This window comes from Antechinus flavipes, chromosome 3 (assembly GCF_016432865.1).
Source record: "Antechinus flavipes isolate AdamAnt ecotype Samford, QLD, Australia chromosome 3, AdamAnt_v2, whole genome shotgun sequence".
Classification (NCBI taxonomy): domain Eukaryota; kingdom Metazoa; phylum Chordata; class Mammalia; order Dasyuromorphia; family Dasyuridae; genus Antechinus; species Antechinus flavipes.
The window spans coordinates 541,660,282-541,683,302 of record NC_067400.1 but is presented as its reverse complement, the minus strand read 5'-3'; the positions used below and the strand labels follow the sequence as shown (position 1 = coordinate 541,683,302).

Genomic DNA, 23,021 nt, shown 5'->3' with positions numbered 1-23,021 from the left:
TAGGACTTAGAGGAATTCTGCTTTCGATTTTGCATCAATCATTTGACTGTAGTTACACAAACTTCAGGCTTTGCAGAAATGGACCATGACCTTCTGAAGAGCTTCATCAGCAAGGCAAGCCGGGTTGGAGCCTTTAAAAATTGATCAACAGCTACAGCCGCGAAAGGGACTCTAGTCCTTTCTAATTCCCATACAAAAGCTTGAGAAGAACAGCTTTCACTTAATTAATGGCTTGATCAGTTACCCCTAGCAGAATACACATCTTCTGAAGAAAGACATTCAGTGGGAGTTGACTCTTCTCTATCAATGATCTGCCTGAGTCCAAAGTTTACATAGAAAGTTGAAAATGAGTAAATGCTGTCATTTCCTCCCCAGATTCAAGCACTTCATACACTACAAACCCTTTACAGCTTCTCTACTTTCCTTTTGAAATCACATCAGACAACACCTTTATATTGATTTTTGGCAACAACAGCCTCAGGTCATAGGATTTTGTGCAACATGTTTCTCTTATTCTTCAAGTGGACATCATTCTGTTTGGCATAACAGGGACAGAGTGGCTATCTTTCCGTTCACTTTAGGCCCAAAGTTTGGGTCCTGAAGACAGTTACTTCTGGGTCACTCATGAGGAAGGAAAAAACAGTGCATATCAATTAGAAAACATGGTCTGTGTTTGAACAATTATGGTCAAGAGTCAAGATCCTCTGATACAGTATTCTAGAGATAATGACTAATTCTCGAACATTCATTAGCCTTCATCAAGGCTTTGCCAATGAAAGAATCAAAGGCCCAAGGGCTAACTTTACTATGTTGTTTGTTTGTTTGTTTGTTTTTTGGTAAACTGGGTCATGAATTCCTCATGTGGGGAAGTTAAATATGAAGCCTTGATTCTGAATGAATGTTACTCTGAGCTCATCTGCCTTACATGCAACAAAAAGTATCTTTGTTTCTTTTTGGGTTAACCAGGATGTTCTTCCCTGCACAATGATGATTATTCTCGTGTATATTTCTTAAAGCTTTTGTGTTACTCTGAAACAAGTCAGTCCTATGGGAACCAAAAATCAGACTGTAATTTTAATGGCTAAAAAGGACCCAGTACTTTTTTTTTTTTTTAAATAGAAATGACTGACAATATAGATTTTCAGATTCCAATTCAAATTAAGTTACCTAATTGTAGAAGTGAAATGTGAATGGAAACTAACAAGGAAATATAAAAAGTACAGATCCCAATACCATATTACGTAAAGGGGAACATTTTAGCGTTAGAAATCGCATCCTCTACTGATCTAATATTGGATAAGAAAGTGCTTCCCTATGGATAATAGTAGAATAAGTGTTTTTTGCCCAAGAAGAAAAAAAAAAGAAAAATACTAGCAGTTCCTTGCCTCTTATATGCAAATAAATCCATCTGGTATATGATTTTGGTGTTTTCTTTTTTAAAAGCATTCTAATAGCAGGGAGTTTCAGAGAAGCTGCACACTACAATATGCACATACAGGGTTTAACAAAAGAATTGTAAGCACCACTCATTTTAATGCTGATAATCTCTCACCTACTATGGTCAATTTTGACCTCTAGATTTCTTCTTGATCAAATTTTTCTATTCTGATAGTGTGCAAGATTGAGGATAATTCTTTAGTAAAGCAATCCAGACTTTAAGCACAGTATATGTATATATACATACCAAGTACATATGTGTTGTATCCTGTTTTCTAGAGCCCCACGTTGGGGTGATTAAAATATTGAGTCCTGCTTTCTAGAGCCCCCACACCAGGGTGATTAAAATATACCTTCCTATTGGAGAAGTGATGACGCAGGACTCCCGAGGATGATGGGAAAATGGAGTCTATTTATTTCAAGGGCTTTCCCCTTTTTATAATGTAACAAAAACAACTAAGCATGTGGGATCACATAAGCAATTTGCTACTGTATGTAGTTTGCCACCTGGTATCACTGCTTTAATCGCAACACAGGTTGTCCCTGCCCCCTGATTTCTCAGGAAGGCCAAGAGCCCTTAGGGGAGATGGGGAGCTGAACCAGACATTTTAGCAGGATCCCTCTGGACTGAAGGGTCTTATACCTCACCCAGAGTTTCCCCACTGACTATGACCTACACATGTGTATGAAATGTGACATGTACAAATTTAGACTTTCCACTCCAAATGTTCATATACATTGTTTGATCTGGACCTATTATATAGTAGTGTTTTGAGTTCATATTAATCTGATTAGCCACAACTGGGCACACTGTACCTTGACCCCAACGTAGTGATGTCATTTTTCCCTCGTTGAGAATGAAGGACAGCAATCACTTCTGGGGCGGGGTGGGGGTGGGGGTGTCTAATTGTGTGTATGTGTCTTTTGTGTATGTATTTATACAATGTGTTATACGTATATATTACATAAGTATATATACATATATGTGCATGTTACATACACACATGAATATGGATTCGTATAGATTTAAGGTATTAAAGACTTTTGAGATGGCCTATATACATATACCCACATACACATGCCCATAAGTGTAGATCTCATTCTTTCATTTTTTTGTCTTCATATCTTTGGAAATTGCCTTTTATTTCTACCTTTTATATAGCGGGTAAATCGGTCTCATACCTATTACAGCTCCCATTTGATGTCTCACTTTTCTTTTCACCAAAGAAGGTGAAGTCAATTAGAAGGTCCCCCAGATCTCTTCAAACCTTTGTTTAATAACCTTTGCTTAATCCAGATTATCAGTACCACCTTGTTAGAAGATTTGTTGTCATTCATTTGGTTCAGTCACGTCTGAATCTTCATGAGCCCATTTGGGATTTTCTTGGCAAAGATTCTGGAGTGGTTTGCTATTTCCTTCTCCGGCTCATTTTACAGATTAGGAAACTGAGGCAAATGGGCTGAAGTGATTTGCCTCTTGTCTGAGGCCACATTTGAATTCAGGTCTTCCTGACTCTGGCCCAACACTCCACCTGCTGCAGTGCTGTCTAGCTGATCTATTAGAAGATAATGAATGCTTTCTTGTAACCTTTTATTGACTATTTTAAGTCAAAACCGGGGCATTTAAAGGAGAACAAAGATGTTAGCTTTGATTTGCTCTTTGTTGATGTTCCTCTTAAAAAAGCATATTGTAGGGATGAGGGGACTGAGAAGACTGGGCCAATCTACCCACTCTGTAGAAAATGCCACATGTATACATTTGGAGCCACATGCTTTTGTTGGGACACTGAAATTATTGCTTATAGTATAGTTCGTGGTGCTAGCTTGCAACTTCAACTTACACTGTTAACTCAGTGTGAAAGAGAATAGGTGCTTAATAAATGCTTATTGGTTGATGGATAGAAAGGAAAGTAATATTTTCTTAGCAGTTTTTTGATATATATCCTATTTGTTGATATTAAAAACTTAAAAGTCTCTTCCAAACTACTACTGCTTGATTTTAAGAAACTACATAAATTTTAACAACTATGGAAAAGGAATTTGAGGAAAGATTCAAATTCATGAATGAGGTGCCTAGAAAAAAAAAAAATCAGTGGATCTTTTAAACCCTCTTTTCCTTTGAATTTTCTACCTCTAAATGTCTCTTTCCCCACAAAAAGGTCAGTGTTCAGTTGGACTGGTCAGTTGGCCTGGGAAAGGGAAAAAGTAGATTGTAGGCAAAAGAGATTTCTTGATTTTGCATGTTATCCTTTTTATCTATTCTACTTTGTATATAGAAATATTCTGTGTGTGAGAGGAGTTGATTAAACTGACATTTAAAACATTAAAAAGAAGAAAAAGTAGATCAAAAAGGGAGGATGGGCAGGGGAGGTTTTGTTTCCTTGGTCCTCCAGGGAGTGATGCATTTATACCTTCATCTTTTCTTATTTTCTTTCTTTTTTTGTCACAACTGCTTCATGGTTAAACTCATTTTTTTTTTCCCAGTGGGGCAAGATACTGTGGAAGAAAGGAAAGGAAACAAACATTAAATACCCATTATGTGCCAAGTATTGGTGCTGGCTTACCCAGGGGCACACAGCTAGTAAGTGTCTTGAGGTCACATTTGAACTCAGGTTTTCCTGATCTCAGGTCTAGCACTCTGTTCACTGCATCAGTAACAGCCCTTGGTGATAGTAAAGCTAAATTTTATTTCCCACTGACAAAAACATTAAGCTATATAGGAAAACCCTTTTTTGAATCCACTGACCCTGTGGTTTGGTTCTTTTTTGAACAACTGGATGCCAAAAATTGTTCCAATTCCTATTAGCTGCACTGGAAAGATTGGATTGCCGAGATAAGGAAAATAAAAGTTAATTATCTTTCTATATTAGGCAATTAGAGAGATAAATGAGATTTTAATTGTTATTAATCTTTAAACAATGTCCCTTGATCACAGAGGATCTTTATTTATAATAGTTTTTTTCAATAGGGTTAAATGCTAATGGATACAAGCACTAAAAGTCTGCAGGTAGAAAGCATCTTGTTTTGGATAATGCCTTGATGTAGAAATTAAGGCTTGAAATCATAAATGGGAATTGGAACAAATGGTTAAAAACTTCCTCAAGCCTACATTACTCTCCCCATTCTCCATACTACTTTCTGGGGAGAGGAATGACTTTCAGTAATGGGAAGTCAGAGAGCAGTAGGGCTTTTAAATCTTAACGAGCTTAGAGAGTTGCAAAAGATGCAAACAGCAAGCCAATGAATTCCTACAATAAGACCTCATGAGGATATAGTCTGACAGGAGTAACAGAATGAGTTGCAGAATTCCATCTCCTGGGAGAGGTTACAGATGATTTTGTTTTGCAAAGTCAGCTGAATTTAAGACTTCTGGTAGGAATTTCCTTTGTCACTTTTCAGGTAAATAAAATGGGGAGCCCTGTATTCTCAAACCCCTAAAGAAGTGCCTACTATGTGTCAAGCACTGTGTAAGTGCTCGTTACTACTCATCTGCTTGTAAAGAACCCTCAAAATTTTTGTGTTTAGATTGAGGGACCTCTAGGGTAAAAGCCAAGGTTCCCCTGAGGTTCAGGCTGTTTTTCATTAGGACCATGGAGATAAGTCAAATTTAATGGGTCAGGGAGATAAGAGAATAAGAGGCCATTTGCCTTAAGCCATGGTAGCTTGGAAAAGGGGGAAGGATAGGGTCGATGAAACATTCAAAGATATTCGATTTTGGCGTCAGTAATAGCCAGTGAGGTTACTATAATACAAAGGGACCCACAATAGCTTCATAGGGACATCCCAAATTGGGACAAACTGCTAAGGGAAGGAACATTTGTTGGTTCAGGAGGACCTTTTTGAGTCCCCCTTGTGGTGACTGACTAGGAGGAATCTAGTATAGTCATAAAAGTCCTGGGGAGTTAGTACCTGCACAGACACTTGTAGTAGCTTTTTTACCTGGGTAGGGAGGGCTAAATGGAAGTTCCTGAAGATGCTAGAACCTTCCGGTGTAATATTAAATCCCAGACTGGGATGAAAGATGTTTCCTACTTAGTAGGGGAGATTAGTAAGGAGGCTGCAGTACTTTGTTTATACAGCCATGCCCAACCTTGTTAACCTGATAGGCCAGAAAGCCAAAGTGCTATGTCTGTGGTGCAGGGTTATTGAGCTCCCTAATATCATTCACATAGCTGACACAGTCAGAAATTTGTCATTTACTTGAGTTTAGTATACTTTCACTATTTCAGTATCTCACTATACTATTCACTATATTAAAATTGTGTGAATTCTCTCTCATATTGCTCTAGTTTGATAGAGACCAGAAAGAGACCCCATTTACTAAGGATATTTATGGTTACCATCATATTAATAATGCTTAGGACAGATGGAGCTGTTGTGCCAGAAGACCTAAATTGGAGAGTGGCTCGTATGAATGAAAGGGGAAGGATGAGAAATTAACTCTCAGAAAATTTAGGGTCCAACTGGCCTAGTTAAATTTTTATAAACCTATTGGGTAGGGAGAACCCAGAAGATAACAGATATAGTCCATAAAAAAAGTATTGATGCTTGCTCTCCCACAAGCCAAAACCAAATCCAGAGATTTACTGACTTTTTAGGGATTATTCCTGATCTGGATGTTTTGATGGCCCCTATTTACTGAGTTACTTGTTAAGTTCATTTTTTCCAAATACATAAATAAGTACAATTCTCTCTTTTTCCCCCCTGAGGTAATTGGGGTTAAGTGACTTGCTCAAGGTCACACAGCGAGGAAGTATTAAGTGTCTGAGGCCAAATCTGAACTCGGGCCCATCTGACTTCAGGACTGGTGCTCTATCTACTACATCAACTAGCTGCCCCTACTGTGTACAGTTCTAAGTTCATATTTTTTGGGGGGTGGGGACTAGAACAGGTTAACTAACTGTTAGAACTGAGGTGGGTTGTTTAGTAGTGTTTTCCCTTGAGCTCTTTTATAATCCTAGGGAGTTTATAATCCCATGGTCCTGAAGCTCTCTATTCAAAAAGAAAGATCAGACTAAAAACCTTTGTCACAGAACAAGGGGTTCTGGGACTAAATGACCATTAGGCTTTGGGTGCTATAAGCTCGCTAAAGTGGTCTCGATTGTTATACTATGTTTGAGAAACAGTGATTTGCATGTTATTGGGTCCTGTTGTTGCTGGTTGCTGTAGGATCATGGTAAATTGAGTAACACAAAATGGGTCTTCTAACAAGATGGGCAGGGAATAAATAGGTTTTACTGTTAAATATAAATGGTACATCCCAGACAGTGCTCACCGAGTGCTAGGGTGTAAGTGCCTCGTATGAACAGACTGTGCCTTTCTTTACTAGGGGGTGAGAGAGACCTCCCATCCCAAACCAAATGCTTTACCTCTCCTTCTAGCCAATGTCCTACTGCTTATGAGGATCCATCTGTTGGAGAGTGTTCTTTTGCTTGTTTCACTGCAAGCCATGAGGAAGGTCTATGTAATTGGACTCCTAGCAGCTATTAATGCCTTAATCAGAACACCTTAAAGGATCCTGACAAGGCCTCCCAGTGGGCTAAGTTGCATGCACTAAGAGAAGGGCAGACAAGATTTATACTAATCCCTGGGCAATGGCTATAAACTGGCCCGGATGGTCCAGTAATTAAAGGTTAGGACTGATGATAGAATTCTTCTGCTGCCTCCTACCATATGAAACTATTTGTAGGGCTTCTGACTGTGGCCTCACAGCCATAATAATGGGAAAGTGCTTCCTCTTTACTTCCAGTGAGTCTATGGCATATCAGTGTCTCTTAGACTCCTGTTCCTCCTTCCAGATCAATCCCTGTAGGTATTATCTGAAGAAGCAATGCTTGTGGAGAAGGAACCATTTACCTCCACCTGACACCCATACAGTAGACAGCAAGACACCCCAAGGGAGAGAGAGCAGTAAGTATTACCAGGCAATTCCTATTTAAACATATTTAGCTTGGCCATCACAATTCCTCAGATAGTGGTGGAGAATAGCCAAAAGCCTGATCTTAAAGGCTTTGGAAATACCATTTCTCCTTTCTTCCTCCCTCCCCAAATTATCCCCCTCAAACTTCAGGTACTAGTTCTAGCTTGAACAGCCATCATTATTATTTTTCCTCAATAGCATTTTATTTTTTTCCAAATACATGTAAAGATAGTCAACAACATTTTGTGTTCCAATTTTCCCCCCTCCTTCCTTTGCTTCTCCCGTCTTGGGAAGCCATTATTAAAGGAATCATGATAAGAGGCCCACCTTCGCCAGCTGCCACCAGTGCGCAGGGATGCCCAAGAACCCCAATAGTGGCCTTCCCTTGTCCTCCCATAGACTGTTTGCCTCTACCCCAGGCTTTGCAGCTATCATGGAAAACAATTCCTCTGTAGATGGGGCCTGGCAATTGCTTCTGTAGGTGTAGGAGCCCAGCTTCCTTGGCAGTCATGGCTATCAGTGGCCCAGAGAACAAGGTCTTACCTCCAAAGCCCTAGGCACCATCAAAATGCTTAATATCACAAATGGATATGATTTTGTCAGTGAAAGCAGCTTTGTCTGCTTTGCTGTAGCACTGTCAGGTCTGTGAGACTTTACATTGGACCTATGCTAAGCCCCTTCCTGGGCGGCAGCGTCTCCCTGCCTAAAACCTGCACTCCTTAAGGGCAGGGAATTCAGACTCATCTATGCTTATGCCCAACTCTTAGCCCAGTGCTGTGCACACAACAAGTACTTGGTACTTTTTTCTTTATTCCTTCACTCATATTAAGGTCTATACAGGACCATTTGTGTGGGGGTCATGGAATTCTTTGGCAATCTGGTAAGACCTCTCTCCCTCTCAGAATGTCTGTCTACATTCATAATTTTAAGTAAAAGCTCAATTTTGGTAAGAGGATAATGAAAATTAAGATGTAACTCTTTTCACAAGTAATTTCCCAGAGCTTCTGGAATCTATCCCATGATATTTGGAGGGGATAGTAGTCTGTGGACCCCAAATTAGGAAACCTGCTCCACATGCTCATCTCAAGCCACTTTTTTAGTAGGATCATAGACTCATAGCTTCAGAATGGACCTCGGAGGTGGTCAAGCCTAACCCCATCATTTGACATATGAGAAAATTGAGGCTTTGGAATATGAAGTCACTTGCTCAAAGTCACACTGATAGTGAATGGCAGTGATAGGATCTGCTCCTGGACTCCTGGCTCCAAATCTGTCAGTATGCTGTGATTCCATGTAATTCTTGATTTACCTCTTCTACCAACTTTGCTCCCCATCATAGGGCAAGAGACTTTTCTTTCCTGAAAATGATCTCTATTCACATTATAGAATGCCAATTAGGTCTGCTACTGAAAAGAAAATGACCCCCCCAAGCTCCCCCCAAATCAAACTACTCTCAAGGCCCTTACAGAACATAGCCTTCTTTGTTAGGCTCCCCTTGTACAATCACCAATAATCAGGGTTTTCATTTTACTCTGAGGAACAGCTGGAATTGAGTGTTGATTTTCCTTGTATCATCCTTCTACAATTAATATCATACACCACTGGAACAGACTTTGAAAACAATACCTTTATGTTTACACTCTTTAGTATCCGGACTGCAGTTCCTATTTCCCAGGATCCTATATATAATAAATCAACACGCTATTCCCCACAGTGTTTTGGATCCGAAAATTATTGGGAGGACTCTCTTGATCCAAAAAGATCTCTGATGGATATAATTCTGGTTGCCCCTTTCCAGCCTTTCTTCACTCTATCTTCTGTGCAGGCATACCTGGGCCTTAAGGTTTCCACCCTTTCAGAGGGTTTTGTATAGCCAGGGGAAACAGTCTTTCCTTCTCGAATGGTTCAGACATTTTTTTTCCATATGATGTTTGGGAGACCAAAGGATGGAATTATGATGAGGGATTTTACTTTTCAAATTATATTGAGAAGATGAATTTTTTTTTACAACAATAATGAAAGGGAGTTTATTTGATAAAAGAGGTTCCTTAAGAGGTTCCTTGATGAAGAGATTCCATGGATGAATAGAAAAAAGCAATGTACTAAGAAATAAGATAGTCCCTATTACGTGGCCACAATTTTGACACTTGAATAAAAAAGAAAGGAAGTCTTTATTTAACACTATCCTTTCCCCATCTTCAAAATAAGGCAGTCTTTCAAGACACCTTTAAGAGGGCCAACATTTGGTATATTTTTTGATGGGAGTGGGATGGTTTAGCTTATGTGCCAGAGAACACCAAATGGTGGCCACACAAAGTGAATCCGGATATCATTTTAGGTCCTGGGATGAGCTGTATTCAAGAAGTTACTTAAATTCAGATGTTCCATACCTATGACAGGGGCCAGTGATAATAGATCTGCCATTTTATTCAGTGAACCTGATGGTTTTGCGCCTGGCCATCATGACTTTTTTTTTTTTAATTTAAAACCCAGAACACTTTTATTAACTGCCTTTGACTTTCCTTTTCAATTGTTTTAAGAAGACTTTTGTGCATTATTCTATGTTCTTAAGTTTGTGTTAAAATTCTCCTGTTAGGCTTTATTTAGGAATATGTTAGTGGTAAAAGCCCTCTTAAAATTTTTAGGGACTTTAACAGCAAGGAGAAGGCTATAGGAGAATGAACTCTTATTTTCTGCAGGTGGGAATAAGACTTTTAAGAGACCATTTAAAGAGACCATTTTATTTTTTTGTAGCATAAAAGGTAAATCCAGGGGAATTTAGAGTTAAAAATCTTTACCAAACCACTTGTCTACTGCCTTTTAACAATGCTAAAGCATTCTGTTAAAATTAATGTTTCAGTGTAGAAATAGAAAATAGTATGGTAATGTTAAGATTGATCTTTACCACAATTAAAAGCTGTTCCATCAAAAATAATCGCATGATATTGATAATGATGATGATAATAGCTGTACATAGTATTTTTAACTTTACAAAATACTTTAAAATATTATCTCATTTTATCTTCCCAGCAACTCTGGGAAGCAGAGTTTAGAGCTGGGGAAACTAAAACAAGACAGAGGTTGAGTGACTTGCCCAAGATCATATAATTTTTGCTGTGTCTGAGATAGGATTTGAACTCAGCTTTTACTGATTCTAGGTTCAAGGTCCTATCAAGTATGCTACCTACCTGCATCTGCCACATATATATCAGACTTCAAGCCTCTATAAATTTCTCTTCTTCACCCTTTTATCTCTTAATTTCAGAGACAAAAGATTTTTTTAAAAGGAAAGATAATACCACTTATATTATGCAAGTGTACATCTCTACGTATATAAATTCATGACAATACAAACTTAGAAATGGCTAAGGATGAAAAATCTTCAATTCAAATTATATGACTAAACCTTCACATTCTTAAATGATGGCAAAAGTTGGGTTAATAGTTTCAGAAAAAAGTTTAGAAATTAAAAATTCTAATTCTGAGAATTAAAAATTCTCACTCATCTCATATAATAAAAATACTTCAATCACTTTATCTGAATATTATAGATATACACACATACACTTATGGGACACTGAAGAAAATATTTTGAGGTCTCAATAGCTATTTTATTCTTAAAGTAGCTAGTAGTTATAGAAAATAGCAACATACACTTTAAATCATATGAACAAAGTATCAAGCCATCAGTAAGAGAGATCTGCTGGTACATTTAGGAACTGTACAATGTATATCTCTTAAGTTCCTAAATCTTTAGCATTTATCCTAATGTAAATATAGCAAAAGTATATGCAAGTCTTTGACTTACAAGCTAAAATGGTCTTCGTGAAAGCCATGTAAAAATGAGGAAATCATTTATATTCTAATGCTTTTGTAAGTATATGTGGAACACGGTCAGATATAACATGAAAGTTTAAAATTTAACTGACCATGAAATAAAATTTCATTTCCTAACAAACAGTTCAAATCAGGGTAAGTGAATTTTTAAAAAGGCTCAGGGTATATATATTGATTAAAAGTGTTTTCTTTCAAAACCTAAATGAAGCTAATCTTAAATATCACCTATTTTTAATTCTCCACTTTCTAAATAAGTTACCCACACAACATTTTAAATATACCTTTGGGTACCCCAAAAAGCATTTTTTCCACAAACTGTAGATGCTTTGAATTGGAGCAGCTGCATAAAAATTCACCTCCAAAAATGAATGTCTAAATTTTAAGAAGGCTATCCCCAAAAATATCTGTTGAACTGTAATTTTAGGATGAAAGAATGTTTTGTAAAATGCAAAGAAGTGTTAGATTACTTGGTTTTAATAGTTGAATTAAGAGGAAAATCTAAAGCATAGATGACGTTTAATAGTCATTCTAGAGAATACTTAAGCTTTCCTTATTGGAATTCAATGGAAGAATAATTACCATATGATCCTTTTTTCAGTCAGAAAAATAAAGGTAGAGCTTTCTGTGGCTAATAGTGTCGTTAGCATCTATCGTACAATTCATTTCTGTTTTAATTCTTTATGATCCAGAATAAGATTGAAAGTGCACATGGACTATATTTTATGAGGGGCACAGTAAACACATGGCCCTTTTCAAGTACTCAGACCAGTACTTTATTCAGTAATTTAGTTGGTATATGTTGTCAAATGCCCAGATTTCAAACATAAGTACGAAGGAGGATAGAAACAACAAGAAATGTTTCCTAGTGCTGAGGTGTGGAACCTGTTATCAGTAGTACGGCAGAATCAGGAGTTTATACTTTGCTTTCTGCTTGTACTTATATTACAAGATTTGCAAAATAAACAGTGTATCAGAGTCTAAGAGTAAAATAAAGTGTTAATGTATAAAAAAAAAAATCAGTATTTTTTTTCAAGTAATTTCTCTAATTTTCAATATCTATTTTGGCTGAAGAGGCAAGATAATAAAAACGAATGAGCAATCAACCAATTTGCATTTGGAAGATGGGAAAATCTTCCCAAGTGTGCCCACATTAAATTAAAAAAAATACATAAATTAATAAAAGTGGCAAACATCATACACATGCTATATCATAAAGCATAGTATTCAGAAAGATAATGATGGTGTGTCTGCATTGGTTTTTTACCCAATCTGCAAAACACAACATTTTTTTTACACTTTAGAAATGGAAAACAATCTCCTACAACTTTAAAGTGGTAATAGTTGCATAAGACACTATATCTTGTACAAAACCACTGTCCATACTATGACAACACTGTAAGTAATTCAGGGGTCTCACACAAAATGCCCCTAAAAGATTCTCCCTTCAAACTGAAAGCTGTATGTATACTATATATGGTAGTAAACAAACCAGATTGTATGCTGTTTGGTAAAGCAAAGTTAAATGAACAAAGACAAGAGGCATACACAGTGCTGAGCAAGATCCTGAGATTTTCACTTTTCTTCTTTGCTTGAGGCATCCATGCTATTGTTCATTTTCTGTTTTTGCATTCTTGTACGAGTAGATGCTAAAGAAAAACACAACAAAATCCATTAAGAATGTTAACAGTCTGTGTGCTACAGAATACAGATTAATAATAATACCGATTCATATTGGATCAAACCCAATAAAATACAAAAGCCTAAGGATTTAGATAAATTTCTGGTTTCACAACTCCCTAGCCTATCTAATAACTTTTAGATGAATCCAAGAAAGTTGCTTGAGACCCATATGAGTTAGATGACCTATCCAAGGACATGGAGATTTTAGGAGTAAGAAGAGAATTTTGAATCCAAGTTCTTCCTGACTTTGAGCCTTATTTTTAAATAGTGAGCTCTAAGCACTATACCACAGTTGTTTCTAAAAAATAAATACAAGAATAAAGATACTTAAAAAATAACCACCATGTGTTTGTCCCACAGTGAGGCAATGATAGAATTGAGAATGTTCTACTGTCTCAAACTGTTACCACTCTATTTATAAAGTATGAAGTATAACGGAGTAATTGAGAATGCTAAAAATAAGAACAAGTTACTTTTTTCACATGTGTGTGTGCAAGACAGAGAGAGAAAGAGAGAGAAGGAGAGAGAGGGAGGGAGGAAGGGAGGGAAGGAAAGAAGAAAGGAGGAAGGGAGGGATAGAAGTGAAGAGAAACAGACAGATAGAATCTCCTCGGCTAGAGAATCATATGCAAACTGGCCACTTGAGCCCCATGTCATAAACCAAAGATTTTGGCTTCCTTGGAACTACCGGGCTTGACCTGAAATCACCCCTGAGCACTGTGCTCTCCTCGCGTTGGTCTTATCTCTGCCCTCCTAAAACCTAAGTTGATCTTACAAAGTTATAACTAGCTACTCTTTGGAGATAAAACTACTTGCCCAAGGATAGCAAAAATTGCTGTCACTTCACAAAGAGTTATTTAAATCCAATAACTGAAACAGTAAAAGAAAAAAGCTGAAAATATCAACTGTTAAGAATTGTGCTTGGGGATGAGCTAGTTTTGGCTTTTCTGGAAAAATACATAAAATGGACTGACTACAATTAGGTAGAGATTTTCCCCCCCCCACAGGCCTCAGCCTTGTGTGATAACCTTTTTCAGAGTTCATAAGGTGTAAGAAGTATGAAGAATCATAGGAGTTTCTGAGCTACAGGGATTAAGCCTACTTCTTGGGTAGAATTATTCAGCTACTTAGTTAGGCTCAGAAGACAAAGCCTTTGGTCACTGTCCTAAAAAGAGAAGCTTGTTACTCATGTCTAAATGGGTCACCAGGAAACGAATTAACTATAGCAACTTAGTTATACTTGCAGAACACAATATAGATTTTCAGAGTATTTTTTGTTTTTAACTGTAATTATGTAACCTCCAAAATTCATCACACGTTGGTAAATAGTATATTTATTAAATGGCTTCAAATCTTCCTGAATTCAAATCTGGAATCAGATATTTAGTAGCTGTGTGAACTTGGCAAGTCACTTAATCTAATTTCCCTCAGTTTTCTTATGTGTAAAATAAACTGGAGAAGGAAATAACAAACCATTCCAGTATTTTTGCCAAGAAAACTTCAAATAACATCAACCAAAAGTCAGATACAACTGAAAAACAACTGAACAACAATATTTGAGAGTTAAATTCTTAAGAGTACAAGTCAATGCAAAGTACCAAAAGAGATAAAAGTAGACCATTTGAAAAATTTTATTCTATAAAATAATGGAAAGAATAGTTTTAAAATTGATACATTTCAATTCAATGTGTAAAAAAGTTCATTTTTGTCATTAAATTTTAGTTGATAAAGTTTAAAATTAATTTATTTGACATATGAATTTTAAAACTTAAAAGGATTATTCTAATATATGTTCTCCCAAGAGGTTTACACACTGAATTTCATATGATGATAGATTACTGCAGAATGAATGCTAGAATACCAGCTTACAAAATACCACTAATATAAAAATGCTGAAAGGCAGCAAAAAAAAGTAAATGTCTATTTACTATTTAAATGTCTATAATAATGATAGCCACATGTTAGTTTTATGTACCTACAATACCATATATAAGCATCAAACATCTTATAATACTTTTAGAAAGGTTCTCAGTATAATTGTTTCTTTTATTTATTTATTTATTTATTTTTATTTTTTATTTAATGATTACTTTATATTGACAACATTATTCCTTGCACTTGTTTCTTTTCCGATTTTTTCCCCCTCCCTCCCTCCACCCCCTCCCCTAGATGGCAAGCAGTCCTTTATACGTTGGATATGTTGCAGTATATCCTAGATACAATATAAAAGAGGACAATTTAGAAAAATAAAGGATGACTTCTGGTAAATAATTATGTGTAAAATCAGAACTAGATTTTATACAATAACAATATTATAAAGATAAACCACTCTGAAAGATTTAGGTACTTTGGTCAATGCAATGACCAACAAAATTTCTTAGGTTTTATGATGAAATATGCTACCCACATCCTGACAGAAAGGGATGGATTCAGAGTACATCTTGAGACATATATTTTTGGGTGTAGCCAATGAAGCAATTTATTTTGTTTGACTGTATATGTTTCTAACTAGTTTTGCTTTTTTCAAATCAAATGGGAGTGGAGAGATTGTGGGGCCGAGAGAAGGGGGAGGATTTTCATTGATTGGGAAAAAATTAAATAAAAAACAAACATACAGAATAATTTTTTCTTCTACAAGTAGCATACCTCACTTTTTACAATAGATATAATTCTACAAAGTTATGTAAACATTTATTTTTAAAAATTTGATATGATTTTAAGTATTATAGGGGGAATTCCTTTGTATGAGGAATTTCAATAGTAAACATTTTCATAAAGAAAAGGGTCCTCCTTTTACAACTTAAGATTTCTTGGAACTCTCCTTTGCTATTATCACATGTACATGTCAAATATCCCTTGATCATTGAAGACTATAGGCCCTTTGAGGACAAGTAAATCTATCTTCCTTGAACCTAGCACAGTAAGTGCTTACTAGATGTTTGCTGAAACACTCTTTAATTGTCATTCTTATACATATGAATTTTTGTAAGCCAAGTTTTCTAATCTCAATTTCTAAAATTACCATAGTTGTTTCTCTTTGAGCATTTACAAAGAAATTACATATACTTACTCATTTCTGCAAGTTTTTGTTGAAATTTAGATTCCCCAGGGAGATGTTTGCTATGAGAAAAAAAAAGCAGTGTTATCCTATATTTATAATTGATCATGTTTATATAGTATTTTCCAATTATAGAAAGTATTTTAAAAATCTCAATTCATTTGATTCTTACAATAACTCCATAGTATTTGTATTGTTATTTTATAGTTGAGGAAACTGAAGATTTGAAGATACAGTAATGTATTCCAGATCACAGAGAAAGTCAAAGGTAGAGGGCATTCAAATTCCTAGACTTTTTATTCTGACCCCAGGACTATCACAGTCCATTATGTATAGTTTTAACCATTTATTGGATGCTATTATTTTAGTGCATGGATTAATTTTACAAGCTTATGAAAATGAATCAAATATAAATCTTCCCCAAATCATGGAGCTATATAATTTTTTTTTAGCAATTTTCATTAAAATATTAATTCAGCTTTTTTTAAAGATTAAAGGACTTTATTTTTTAGTGTTAATGAATTGTAAAATTGCAGTAGCATTACAATAGCTATTATTAAATATTCTATTTCTCAAATAAACTGTAGTAAAAAGTGATAACACTATTTGTAATATTTCAATTTTTCAAATCTTCATCTATAATTCCATATAATCTCAAAACAATCCTATGAAATAAGAATAGGTTTTTTTTTTTCCCAATAGACAGATAAAGAAATTGAGGCACAGAAAAGGTAACTGTCTTTAAAATAAAATTAGTCAACAGCAGAGCTTAGAACACAGGCTCCTCTGATTCTGAGTCCTGTAGCAGAAATTTAGAATGTGGCAGTGTAATTCTAATAGAAAAGTATACCTTCCATCTGCTTCGTCTGCTCCTTCAATATCAAAGCGTAGTTTTTTAAGTGGTTTAGGAGGATTGCTTCCTTCAGCACTTCTCTTGAGCAAACGGTCACTGCTACACACCATCTGGTTTATTTTCTGAAACTTCTCAGAAGTCTAGAAATTACAAAATTACTAACAGTTTAGTCATTTAAAACCAAAGGAATCCTGACCCTTTTAGCACTTCTCAAGGCAGCAAAGTGATTCCTGTAGCAAAATATGAAACAAGTTTAACTGTTCAGCTTGAAAAAATATGGAAGTATTTAATTATTTTGCCACGTGATCAATATGAAGAACCTGTCAAAGTTAGGGCATATATTACATGTAACTGTAGCTCATCACCCTTACTTTTATTTCTTATCTCCTTATCCTCATTCCCCATGAAGCTCTTGCTTTGCTTTAGTTTAATGAGTTTTAAATACTTCCCAGAGATTCTCTGGCTCCATACATTTTTGGAATCTTTCTTCATGGTTAAACTAAAAAACAAGGTGTGCTCCTAACCTAATGGTGTGTGGTATGGACTTAAAACTTAGGAAGTTGGAACCATCTGTCTAGTCGTAAATGAAGGTCATAAAGTATATTTTGTCATTCATATCACACTTACTTAAACAATCAATCAATCTCTTATTAAGCTCCAACCTTGTGCCAGGGACTCTGCAAGGGAGCTGGGGATATAATAATATAAATTGCTAGATCTAATAACCTCTTTGCAATTCTTATCTTTCATGACCTCTCTGAGGGATAAGACTATAGTGACTAGGTAATCTTATGGAGACAGAATTAATGGACTAGTTTCAAGAACTAAGGGAATGTGAATAGTCAAAGCTGATTTCAACTAGGAATCCTAGTAACTGGAAGACTAATGATGCTTTCAACAGAAATATTTAAGTTAGGAGAAGGGAGAGCTGGGGGCTATAAAAGGTGGGGGAAATAACCTGTTGTTTTAAATAAATATAAGAAAGAAAAAAAAAACAACTGGATAAAGATATGGAATTTTTCTACTCGTACATAGCATTTATGTCTGTATCAACATCTCTTAAACACCTATTACGTATAACATTAGATGCAGCAATTAATGAATATCCCCTCATTTTCCAATTCCTTGCCACCACAAAAAAAGTAAATATTTTTTGTACAAATAAATCCTTTTCTTTTTTCTTTCATCTTTTTGGGATTCAGACCTAGTTAGTGGTATTGTTATATGAAAGATTATGTATACTTTTGTGGCCCTGTATACAGCTAGCTCCAAACTGCTCTCCAGCAACAATGTATTAGTATTTCTGCTTTTCCACCTCTCCTCCAGCATTTGACCATTAACCAACTGGAGAATGGCTTTTATATTTATAAATTTGGCTCCATTTCCTACATATCTGAAAAATGAGAACTTCATTAGCGAAACTTGCTATAATTCCCCCCATCCAGTTTCCTGCTTTCCTTCTAATTTTAGATGCATTGATTTTGTTTGTGCAAAATTAATTAATTTCATGTAACCAAAACTATTCATTTTACTTCCCATCAGCCTTTTTATATTGTTTGGTCTCCCCTCTTCTCTTATCCGTAGTTCTGACAGGTAAAATTTTCGAGGCTCCTCTAATTTGGTTAGGATATTACCCTTTATATCTTAATCATGTACCCATTTTGACCTTTTCATGGGATAGAGAATGGGATATGGATTTATTCCTAGTTTCTGCCAAACTGCTTTCCAACTATGGCTATTTATTACTATGTATCATGTACTTAATATATTCCATTGATGCAGTGCTCTATTTTTTGGCCAGTATCAGATTGTTTTGATACTTACCACTTACAGTTTGAAATCTGGTACTGCCAGGCCACCTTTTTTCATCTTTTTTTCCCCCCCATAGATTCCCTTTATATTCTTGATCTTTTTTTTTCTCCAAGTGACTTTTTTTTTCCCCTAGCTCCATAAAAATATTTCTTAGGTGGTATGATTGGCATAGTACTGAATAAGTAAATTAGTTTACACAGTTTTGTCATTTTTATTATGTTGGTGCAGGATACTCACAAACAATGAATATTTTTCTAATTGTTTAGCTCTATCTTTATTTGTGTGAAAAGTATTTTATAATTGTGTTTGAATAGTTCTTGGGTTTGTCTTGGTAGGAAGAGTACTAAAATTTTACATTTCCTGCATTTGTTTTAAGTGAAATTTCTATGTCCTTGAAGACTCATTTTCCTGACTTCAAATCTGACCTCAGATGCACACTAACTGTATGATCCTGGGTAAGTCACTTCTGCTTGCCTTAGTTCCTCATGTGCAAAATGAGCTGGAAAAGGAATTGGCAAACCACTCCAGTTTTTGCCAAGAAAACCTCCAAAGAAGTACAAAGAGTCTGATAAGATTGAAACAACTGAAAAACAACAAAGATAGGCCTGCTATCTCCCTATCACTTTAGTGATAGCAGTTATAGACTATCTTCCTTTTATCTCTTTCCTCTGAATTGTTTTATCTATTTCAACTATTCAGAATTAAATGCAGACTATCTGATAAATTCTTAACTTGTCTCAATATTTAATTCTTCAAAAAGTAAAGAAAGCTGCAATAGAAAATTTTATTCTGAATCTGATTCTGATACAATGGAGAAATGCTTGGTGAAGTAGGAGCTCTGTTAAGAAAGGATCAGTATTCTTCAAGTTTATAGCAAATAAGAATATTATATGCCAGGAATAGTCTGACTAGTATCCTGTATCTTAGAAGTGCAGACTTCAAAGAGTTCAGAAAATCCTGAGACTCTAAAAAGGAAATCAACTTAAGCGATCTCTCTTCGAACAAAATTGTGGGGACAATCCTTACTGATCCTTTAATAGAGACTTTCCTTCCAACAGTCTATATTTTAGCCATTGACTTCATTGCATTCCCTCCTCCTGATAGGAATTTAGGACAAATCTCTAGGTGGTTAAAACTTTCTTCTCATTTAAAGACCAACTCAGATATTGGCTCCTTCATAACAATTTCTCTTCCTCAAATTTTCATAGTTCTCTGTCTCCATTTTTCTTTTATACTTATATTCTATCATATCATATTTAAGCATGGCTTCTTTTCTCTATGAAATTACAAACTTTTTGAGGTCAGAGATTGCTTATATTTATATTGGCTGACATCAAAACACATTTTACATAGTGGTCTTAATAAACATTTGTTGAAGGAGAAAGAAATAGAAAAGATAAGACTAATGAGGCTGATATGATTAAATCAGGAGCTCAATGATGAATTTAAAATTTCAAAGAATTGATACAAGATGTGCAAATGAAGGGGAAACTGAGGAACCAAAGAAAGTTGATTAATGAATCCATGTCACCCTGGAATATGTTCTGTAATAGAGTGTAGCAGAAATCTAGCCTTGGCTCTGTTCTGTTCAACATTTTTATTAATATATAATATAAGCTAAATAACATAGGTTATAGTGAATATAAGAGTGGAAAATCCTCTAACAATTGTGTCAGAAGACTTAAAATCCATTGTGAGCATTATGATAAATGCAAAGGACAACAAAAAGGTCCTTTAAGCTATGCTGACATATATTTCTTTATGGAAAGGAAAGAATTCCTGCTTAACGTGGATGGAAAGATAACTGGGAGAAGGTAGAACTAGTCATCTCCTTTTTTGCTTCTGTTTACTATGGAAAATTATATTCATGAAAGTAAAAATGAGGGAAAAGTGATTAACAGAACTTAAAAGCTATGATCAATGGGAAGATGGTAAAATGCATTAGTAACCTTCAAGAAATTCAATAGTCTCATATGAACTACATTCTAGCATATTATAAGTAGATGTGATAGTGGAATCACGCTGATATTTTTGAAGAAATGTGGTGAAAGACAGAAACATAGTTTTACAATATTTGAAGTAGGTGAACACTATTCTAATTTTTAAAAAATAAAGCCAGTACTTTAGAATATAGAGTTTTAAGTTTGATTTCAATTCTGATAAAAATATATTCCAGAGTGGATTATTTTAAAGGATCAATATGTGAGTATTTAGAAAGACAGAAGCGATCACTAGGAGCCAGCACAGATATATTAAGAATAATCATGCTTCAGTAACCTACTTTTCTTTCTTTTTTCTTTTTTTTTTTAATAATAACTTTTTATTGACAGAACCCATGCCAGGGTAATTTTTTTACAACATTATCCCTTGCACTCACTTCTGTTCTGATTTTTCCCTTCCCTCCCTCCACCTCCTCCCCCAGATGGCAAGCAGTCCTATATATGTTAGATATGTTGCAGTATATCCTAGATACAATATATGTTTGCAGAACCGAACAGTTCTCTTGGTTGCACAGGGAGAATTGGATTCAGAAGGTAAAAATAACGCTGGAAGAAAAACAAAAATGCAAATAGTTTACATTCATTTCCCAATGTTCTTTCTTTGGGTATAGCTGTTAGGTCTCTTTGTCAAAGAAATCCACTTCCATCAGAATACATCCTCAAACAGTATCGTTATTGAAGTGTATAATGATCTCTTGGTTCTGCTCATTTCACTTAGCATCAGTTCATGTAAGTCTCTCCAAGCCTCTCTGTATTCATCCTGCTGGTCATTTCTTGCAGAACAATAATATTCCATAGCGTTCATATGCCACAATTTACCCAGCCATTCTCCAATTGATGGACATCCATTCATTTTCCAGCTTCTAGCCACTACAAACAGGGCTGCCACAAACATTTTGGCACATACAGGTCCCTTTCCTTTCTTTAGTATCTCTTGGGGTATAAGTCCAGAAGTAACACTGCTGGATCAAAGGGTATGCACAGTTTGATAATTTTTTGGGCATAATTCCAGATTGCTCTCCAGAATGGTTGGATTCGTTCACAGTTCCACCAACAATGCATCAGTGTCCCAGTTTTCCCACATTCCCTCCAACATTCATCGTTATTTTTTCCTGTCATTTTAGCCAATCTGACAGGTGTGTAGTGGTATCTCAGAGTTGTCTTAATTTGCATTTCTCTGATCAACAGTGATTTGGAACACTCTTCCATATGAGTGGAAATAGTTTCAATTTCATCATCTGAAAATTGTCTGTTCATTTCCTTTGACCATTTATCAATTGGAGAATGGCTTGATTTCTTATAAATTTGAGTCAGTTCTCTATATATTTTGGAAATGAGGCCTTTATCAGAACCTTTAACTGTGAAGATGTTTTCCCAGTTTGTTGCTTCCCTTCTAATCTTGTTTGCATTAGTTTTGTTTGTACAAAGGCTTTTTAATTTGATGTAATCAAAATTTTCTATTTTGTGATCAGTAATGGTCTCTAGTTCATCTTTGGTCACAAATTTCTTTCTCCTCCACAAGTCTGAGAGATAAACTATCCTATGTTCCTCTAATTTATTTATAATCTCGTTCTTTATGCCTAGATCACGGACCCATTTTGATCTTATCTTGGTACCTACTTTGCTTTCTTGACAGAATTATTTAATTACTTTATTATTGACTATTATATTAAAGGAATGTGATGGACATAGTATATCTGCCCTGTAGGAAGGTATTAATAAAGTCTCAGTTTTGGAACCAGTTGACCAATTAGAACCAAAGAATGTTGATTAATGAATCCATGTCACCTTGGAGAGAATTCTGTAGTAATGTTGCAGGGATTTATCCTTGGTCTTTTTATTTTCAACATTTTTAATGATGACTTGAGTAGAATCATACATAGAATGCTTAAAAAATTTATGAATTCAACAATTCAAGTGCTATTTCTGAAGCACAAGCTTCACTATATCATTCCTCTGCTCAACAAAGTCAGTGACCTTCTAGAATCAAATATAAACTTGTGTCCGGAATCCAGATGTTGTTGTTCAGTTGTATCTGATTTTTTGTGACCTACATTTGGTTGGATTTTTTGTTTGATTGTTTTGTGGCAAAGCTACTGGAGTGGTTAGCCATTTCTTTCTCCAGTTCATTTTACATATGAGGAAACTGAGGCAAAAAGAGTTAAGTATCTTGCACAGGGTCACCCACATAAGTGAGTGTCTGAGGCCATTTAAACTCAATAAGATGAGTTTCCCTGATTCCAAGCTGGGAAGCCCTTCACAGTGATTCTAACCTACTTTTCTCAAGATTATTATATGTGACTTCCCTTCCAGCCAAACTGCCCCTCCCTACTGTTCTACTCAGGAAATTGCATCTTCTGCTCCCATACATACCTTTACATAGGCTATCTCCTCTCCTTAATTTTCATTCTCTCTTTATCTTTG

The 23,021-nt window shown here is 35.5% G+C and overlaps 2 protein-coding genes across 11 annotated transcripts in view; one reads left to right on the top strand and one right to left on the bottom strand.

Moving 5' to 3' along the window:
* LOC127555179 (RCC1 and BTB domain-containing protein 2) overlaps positions 1-1,419 on the top strand; it is a 57,297-nt gene extending 55,878 nt beyond the window's left edge. For 6 of the 8 annotated variants that reach the window (XM_051987326.1, XM_051987325.1, XM_051987331.1 and 3 more), the window contains one exon: positions 4-1,419. In XM_051987326.1, coding sequence (XP_051843286.1) covers positions 4-144 — 141 coding nt within the window. In that variant the 3' untranslated portion in view covers positions 145-1,419. The remainder of the gene's footprint in view (positions 1-3) is intronic. The other 2 variants (XR_007952174.1, XM_051987332.1) reach the window with 2 other exon arrangements.
* Positions 1,420-3,663: 2,244 nt separating this feature from the next.
* The window catches only part of RB1 (RB transcriptional corepressor 1), a 182,635-nt gene continuing 163,277 nt past the window's right edge, over positions 3,664-23,021 (bottom strand). For 2 of the 3 annotated variants that reach the window (XM_051987321.1, XM_051987323.1), the window contains 4 exons: positions 16,783-16,925; positions 15,945-15,994; positions 12,740-12,840; positions 3,664-3,933 (listed from right to left, as the gene is read on the bottom strand). In XM_051987321.1, the coding sequence (XP_051843281.1) occupies positions 12,767-12,840; positions 15,945-15,994; positions 16,783-16,925 (267 nt within the window). In that variant the 3' untranslated portion in view covers positions 3,664-3,933; positions 12,740-12,766. Of the gene's footprint in view, positions 3,934-10,082; positions 12,841-15,944; positions 15,995-16,782; positions 16,926-23,021 lie in introns of those variants that run through there. The other variant, XM_051987322.1, reaches the window with a different exon arrangement.